At 63.9% G+C, this 6498-nt stretch overlaps 1 protein-coding gene across 2 annotated transcripts; it reads right to left on the reverse strand.

Annotated features, from left to right (window-relative positions):
• Positions 1–848: 848 nt before the first annotated feature.
• On the reverse strand, positions 849–6453 carry TESC (tescalcin). 2 transcript variants are annotated; one of them, XM_066978774.1, is made up of 8 exons: positions 6294–6453; positions 2915–2984; positions 2408–2488; positions 1988–2049; positions 1839–1900; positions 1655–1762; positions 1200–1247; positions 849–1130 (listed from the first exon to the last, which is right to left on the reverse strand). In XM_066978774.1, exons 1-8 carry the CDS (start codon positions 6349–6351, stop codon positions 1053–1055), a joined length of 567 nt encoding a protein of 188 aa, XP_066834875.1. In that variant the 5' UTR covers positions 6352–6453; the 3' UTR covers positions 849–1052. The 2 variants fall into 2 exon arrangements, with proteins under 2 accessions (XP_066834875.1, XP_066834874.1); XM_066978773.1 differs by having other exon boundaries at positions 1988–2127; positions 6294–6452.
• Between the last annotated feature and the right edge of the window lie 45 nt (positions 6454–6498).

Below are 6498 nucleotides of genomic sequence, written 5' to 3' on the forward strand. Positions count from 1 at the left end.
GCTATGGTACCCCCATGGCACCAGCCTCAGTGGGACTACACCAAGGGGCCAGATCCGTCCCCTGCTCCCCCTGGAGCAGCGCAGGGCTCCCCGGGCCAGGGCTACATTGCAGGGGGAGGCTGCGCCTGCTCCCGCTGCTGCCTCCCCTCGCTGCAAGGGGGGTGTCCCCCAGCTCCAGGGGCTGCCCGTGCTCCAACGTGGTTTCCTTCCAGAGGGGCAAAGCTGCAAAAACAGCCTCCAGTGGGGACAGACCTCCCAGCTGGACAGACGGATGCCGGCCGGGGCTGGTGCTGGCTCCGGGTGCGTGGCCGAGCCAGCAGCGTTTGCTCCTGGGCTGCTGGCTGCTTGCCGGGGCAGGGGCTATTTCCATGTCACTGGGGGAAGCTATTTTTGAAAAAAAAAAAAATAATAATAAAAAAAACAACCAAAAACAAAACCAAATCTTTCCAGCTTTTCTAAAAATAACCACTGCCCTTTCCCCCCCCCCCCACCGCCTTCCCAGCTCGGGCTGCCTTAGAGACAGCAATCCGCCTCGAGCCACCCGGTTATTAATACCAGTAAACAACCCGTTATCTCCGGTGGCTTGTAGGAGCGGGAACATGTGGGGGCGGCAGCACCAGGCTGCTGGGAACCCTCATCCTGCATCCTCGTGTACCCGTGTCCCCGCGTCCCTGCCCCACCGGCAGGGACCGGGTGCAGCCGCGGTGGCAGATCAGGGTCGGAGCTGGGGTATTCCTGGTGGAAAAAGTCACGCAGGTTTAAGGGGAGAGCAGGATTTTTGGAGGCTTCCTGCGCAGGGAGAAGTCCGTCAGGCACCGGGCGCTGGCTGCGTATTTCTCAGCAAAGGGTAAAAAGAGAAATATCTTTTATTACAGATAAAAGCCTCTTATGTTTCTAGAGAGCAGAACGCGGCCCCGCTCGGGACAGGCACGCAGGCGGCTGCACCGTGCTCGGTGCTGCTGTGGAGGCTTCGTCCTCCTCCTCCTCTTCCTTGTTCTCCTCTTCCTCGTCCTCCTCTTCCTCCTTCTCCTCCTCCTCCTGCCCCTCAGGGGTCAGTAGCAGTGCGCGATGGTCTCCATGTTGAGGAAGCGGACGTGCATCTTGGTCTCGATGTCGATCCCCTGCCACATCTGCAAGGGGCCGGGGGTGAGCGGGGCCGAGCTCGGGCTCCTGGCGGGGAGCTGAGCGAGGCCACCAACCTTCAGGAAGTCTTCGAAGGTGATGCCCTCGTACACCTGGTCCGGGCCCTGTGTGCAGCGAGAGAGAACGCGTTATGGATGTGCCCATGGCACCAGATCCCCTGTGGGTTGGTCCCTGGGGGCCATGGGACATATCCCCATGGGTGCACAGCCCCATGACCAGCCCCAAAGCAGCTCCCAGCCAGCAGAGCATCCCTGGGGCTGCAGGGAGCTGCCGCTTTTGTAAGCACCGAAGCAGTGAGCATGGTGCTCTTTGGGGTGCCTCACCCCGAGGTGCTCTCACATGGGGAAAAAACACAAAACAAACAAAACCCCCCAAAAGCTGCTGGCTGCAATAAAACCTCCTCAAGCCAAAGCCCTTTGGAGAGAGAGGGCGATGCTCGGGGCAGGACGGCCCCTTCCAGCCCCGTTTTTTTTTTGACACCCTCGCGGTAGAGCAAGGAGCCTTCTCCCACCATTTGTCCCACGCAGATGCTGGCTGCCTCCATCATGGCCCCGTCGGCGATGGAGCGCGCCGACTCCTTCTCCAGGTGGGGGTTCCCGGACAGCAGCTCCTCCACCACCTGCGGGGCAGCGGGTGAGGAGGGTGCCGCCACCAGTGGGGTCCCGGCCGTGTGTCCCCCCCACCCTCCACGTTACATTTCGGTACTCCTGCAGCGTGATCTTCCCGTCGTGGTCCGAGTCGTACATGTGGAAGAGGACTGGCAGGGACAGGACGGGGGCGGCAGGGTCAGGCCCCCGCCGTCCCACCGCCCCGCTGCCGCCCCGCGCTCGCGGCCGAGCCTCACATTTGAGTTTCTCCTTCCGGAAGCGATCCAGCTGCTCCTCGTCCATGTTCATCTCGATGGGTCTGAAGTAGGACATGATGGTCAGGAAGTCCTCGAAGTTTATCTCATCCGCCAGCCCCGACGACTCCTGCCGCAGGTTCCTGCCGAGAGCGGAGCCACTGGGGACAGGCAAAGCCGCGAGCCCCTTGCCCCATCCCTCCCCAAATCTTTCGGGTCCCGGAGGCCCTGGTGCTGCTCAGCCACCATATCGTGTTGCTCAGAGCTGGCACCAGCTTCTCCCCAAGACTCAGCTTCAGTTTCCATAATTTCCAGTCTGGCTCCATCTCAGCCCTCAGGGACAGGGGCTTTGCAGCCTGCCCTCAGCGTCCCTCATGCAGTAGCTGGCCCCAGCCCTTCCCGCGGGGCTGGGGATGCTCTTACCGCTTGTCAAAAAAGGCATGGACGATTTTGGCCCTGATGGGGTTGAACTCCAGGTCGGGGATGCTGTCGAAGTTCTCCTTGCTGCAAAGAACAAGGCAGAGACAGCAGAGGAGGGGGGAGCGCTGCAGCAGCCCCTGACGGGCTGGGGCAGAAGTCCCAGCCCCATCCTTCCAAAGCAATCACAAAGAAAAGGATTTTGCATGAATTTGCCCTAGTTCAGAATGAAAGCAATTTGAAACTGGGGGGAATGCAATTGCCAAATCCACTGCGGCTGCTACTGAGCAACCTCACCCTTCCCTCCCCAAACTGATTTTAGGGCTAGGGTAAACAGGATGGTTGGCAGGGGCAATATTGCTCCCAGAGCACTGCTTCACCACGTCTTTTTTCTTCTTGTTTGCAATGCTGCAGCCTTCCTGGGACGGCTGGGAAGGATGGCATGGCCGGGCATACCCCCACGGCAGCCAAAAAGCGGGGCTGGCCCCACGGCGGGGAGGGGGGATGCCGTACCGGATTGTCAGCTGGTCCCGGCTCAGCTGCCTGAATCGCCGGTGCAGGTGCTCGATCTGCTCCGAGGTGACTGCCGATGGAGAAAACAGAGGTGAACGGGGCTGAGCTCCCCGGAGGACACCTGGGGACACCCAGCTTGTGTCCTGCCAGGGGGCACGGCCCCACTGCCACCAGGAGACCACTGAGCACCAAAACCTGCTGCAAAGCCTGGGGACGACACCAAAGCCCCCCCCAGCCCCAGCAAAAGCCAAAGAGCCTCCTGCTCCTGCTCCTGCTCCTGCTCCTGTTCCTGCTCCTGTTCCTGCTCCTGTTCCTGCTCCTGCCCCTGCTCCTCCTCCTGCTCCTGTCCCAGCAAACCGTCCCCGAGTACGTGCAGCCTGGGGCCGGTGCTGTTTCTTTGCCGCATGCTGGGAGGCTGATGGGACACAGAAAACAACACAAAAAGAAGAAAACCCCCAAACCAAGAGCAGCCACCTGTGTATCACTGGGGAGGAGGAAAGGCTGGACGGGGGGAGCTGTGCTGGCACCCGAAAAGCAAAGGCAAGCATCAAACCACCGCATCCCCCAGGGCTGTCCTGCAGCCGCCCGCCTCGCTCCGCCGCGGGGTTATTTTATTTTGTTCTCCCAGCTGCTCCCTACGGGCTGGAACCAAGCCCCGCAACCCCCCGAGGCGGCACCAGGCTGGCACTCGGCTGCAAATATTGACAGTGACAATTCCCAGGAGCCCAGGAGCCAGGGACGCGGAGCTCGGGGCTGTTTGCGGAGCCGGCACCGCCGTCAGCCTCCCCTGGCTGCGTGGAGAAAGAGAAAAAAGCATCCTGAAACACAGAGGAAAGCATCCTGAAATACAGCTGGGGGGCTGCGAGCGGTTAACTCCGGCAGCTGAAAGACAACAGGTCAATACCAAGCCCACGCTCGCTGGCTCTCTCTCTCCCTCTCTCTCTTTTATTTTGTTTAAATACCGTCCCTCGCTCCTGTTTTTTTTTTTTTGCCGTTGTTTCGCAGCTTTGAAATAGAAGCCGTATTGATCCTGCTGAGCGTTTACAGAGCCCTATTAATGCTCCGGAAACCCACCTGCGCCTCGCGGCGGCTCCCTGCCTGCCCGCGCTGGCAGCTCTGCCTTCCCCCTCCATGGGATGTGGCCGGGGGCCCTGAGCCCCCACCCCAATCCCAGCTCCACGTTGATGCGTGGGCAGCCCCATTCACCCATATGAGGTTATTTTTTTTTTCCCCTAAATCCCTCTCCCCTCCTCCAGTCCCCAACCCCAACCCTGGCTCCGCGGTGACACACGGGCAGCCCCATTCACCCATATGAGGTTATTTTTGTTTTTTTTTCCCTAAATCCCTCTCGTGCCTTGCTGCTGTCCACGCACATGGAAACTTTCTCTGGATTCCACTTTCCAATTTTGGCCGCGGCGCCGCGACCTTTCCCACCGCCCCGTGCCAGCACCGCCGGCGCCGTGGGAGCAGCCGGGCCACGGAGCCGCCAGCGTCGGGGCCGTGGGTGCAACCCCAAAGCTTTCATGTCCCAGAAAACGTCACCGGGACAAAAACTGGGACCGCTGGGTGGATGTTCGTGGGTCCATCCCTCTGTCTCCCCCTGCCCCAAGGCAAAGGGAGGGATTTTCCTCCCTTTTTTCCCCCAACACAGGCTCCTGCGAAGGGCGAAAGCGCTGCACCTGCCCAAAGGGCAGAGCCTGTCCTGCGGGAGGACGGCCTCAAGGGCAGCAGCGGCTGCTGGCATCGCTGCGAAGCATCCTCCGTGCTCTGACACAGCGGGCCTGTGTCCAAGCCAGGGGGGAAATATATATATTAGTATTAAAAGGAAGGTTTGCTGCTTCCCAGCCTGCGGTTGTTTGTGTTGCTCAAGCTAAAGGGGACGCTCCGGGGAGGCTCTGCCCTGCCCCTGCCGCCTCTCGCCACGGTCGGGAGCGGGCACGGTCCTGGAAGGGGCTCCCAGCGCCACGGGGGCACCTCCGGCCTCTGGGCCTCGAGGCACGGGGGGCACAACCCCGTCTCTGAGTCCCCCCGGCAGCCGGACCAGTGGGTGCAAGCCCCCCATCCCCTGCCCTCTTGTTTGAACGGGACTTCTTTGGGTGCTGCCTTCTCTAAGCCCCGCTCTAGGACTGACCCGTGATGCAGGTGCCGCCCTCGGGCAGCCTGGCAGCACCCCCAGGCCGGGGCGTTCCCCAAAAACCCACCCCACAGACACCAACCCTCTGCCTGCAGGCAGGGCTGGGCTCCCCCCGGGGTCCCTGGTGGGTGCTGTGGTGCCCAGCCCTTGCTGATGGAGGAGGAAGAGGAGGAGAGGGGAGGAAGGAGCAGGAAGGGCGATGCGCCGGACCCCCGCACCCCAGCACAGCAGAGCCCCCTTGCCCCCGTCCCAGCCCGCTCTCAGCATCCTGGGGCGATGACATTCCCGGGGGGGGCACACAACCCTCCCACCCTGTGCACCCACCCTGCTCGGGGCCCTCTGCACCCCCAGGTGTCCCCCCCGTGGGTCCTTCTCCCCCCCCCGGCCTTCTCGCCCCGCACCAGCCCCGAGAGCATCGGGACGGAGCCGGCAGCGACGGGGCCAAACGGTGGCGTGGGGACAAATCCTCGTAGTGGTGGCACGGGGCGGGGGGGGGGGCTCAGTGCCCGGGCTGGGGGCAGCATGGGATGGGGGGGCTGTGCAGGTGCACCCCCAGGGGACACACCTGTGTCACCCCCAGCGACATGCCTGCACCCCTGGGTGCCATACAGTCCCCCCCCCAGGTGGCATGCCTCCCCCTCCTGGGTGCCATGGTCCGTCTCCCCCCACCCCCCCCCCCCCGTGTGCCATGTCCTCCCCCAGTGCCACGATGTCCCCCCTCCAGGTGACACGTCCCCATCCCCCGAGGTGCCACACAGCCCCCCCAGGTGCCATGCCCCCCCTCCCATGTGCCATGCTCCCCCCACCAAGTTCATTCCCCCCCCCTTCCAGGTGCCATGTCCCCGTCCCCAGAGGTGCCATTCAGCCCCCCCCATGTTACATACCCCCTCCGGTGCCATGCCCTCCCCAGGTGCCATATCCCCCCCCCCGTCCCATACCTCCCCCCCGCAGGTGCCATGCCCCCCCCGTGCCATGAACCCCCCCATGTCCCTTACCTCCCCCCCCAGGTGCCATGTCCCCCCCAGGTGCTGTATCCCCCTCCATGCCCCATGTCCCCCCCCCATGCGACACGTCCCCCCCCCATGTCCCACGTCCCCCCTATGCCCCCCCAGGTGCCGTATCCCATGCCCCACGCCCCCCCCCCCGGTGCCATGCCACCCCCCGTGTCCCATACCCCCTCCATGCCCCCCCCATCTCCCTTGTCCCCCCCCCCGGTGCCCCGCTCCAGCAGCGGGCGGCACTCACAGCCGGTCCTGTCGGCCAGCGCCCGCATCTCGGCGGGCACCGAGTGCGCGGAGCCCATCCCGGGCCGTGCCGGGCCGAGCCGGGCCGGGAGGCGGCGCGCCGGGGGCCGCAGCACCGGGGCTCCGCCGCCGCTAAGGGCGGGCGCACGGGGAGGGAGGCGGCGGCGGCGGCGGCGGCGGGGCTCCCCCGGGTCCCTGAGCTCCCC

Source organism: Anser cygnoides, chromosome 17 (genome assembly GCF_040182565.1).
Source record: "Anser cygnoides isolate HZ-2024a breed goose chromosome 17, Taihu_goose_T2T_genome, whole genome shotgun sequence".
Taxonomy (NCBI): Eukaryota; Metazoa; Chordata; class Aves; order Anseriformes; family Anatidae; genus Anser; species Anser cygnoides.

Excerpts from the sequence above, each read along its gene's own strand:
- TESC (XM_066978773.1), bottom strand. The coding sequence starts at position 6,351 with ATGGGCTCCGCGCACTCGGTGCCCGCCGAGATGCGGGCGCTGGCCGAC. Across the intron at positions 2,489-2,914 it reads CGGGACCAGCTGACAATCCG|CAAGGAGAACTTCGACAGCA; the intron begins GTACGGCATCCC and ends TGTTCTTTGCAG. Across the intron at positions 1,131-1,199 it reads CCTTCGAAGACTTCCTGAAG|ATGTGGCAGGGGATCGACAT; the intron begins GTTGGTGGCCTC and ends GGCCCCTTGCAG.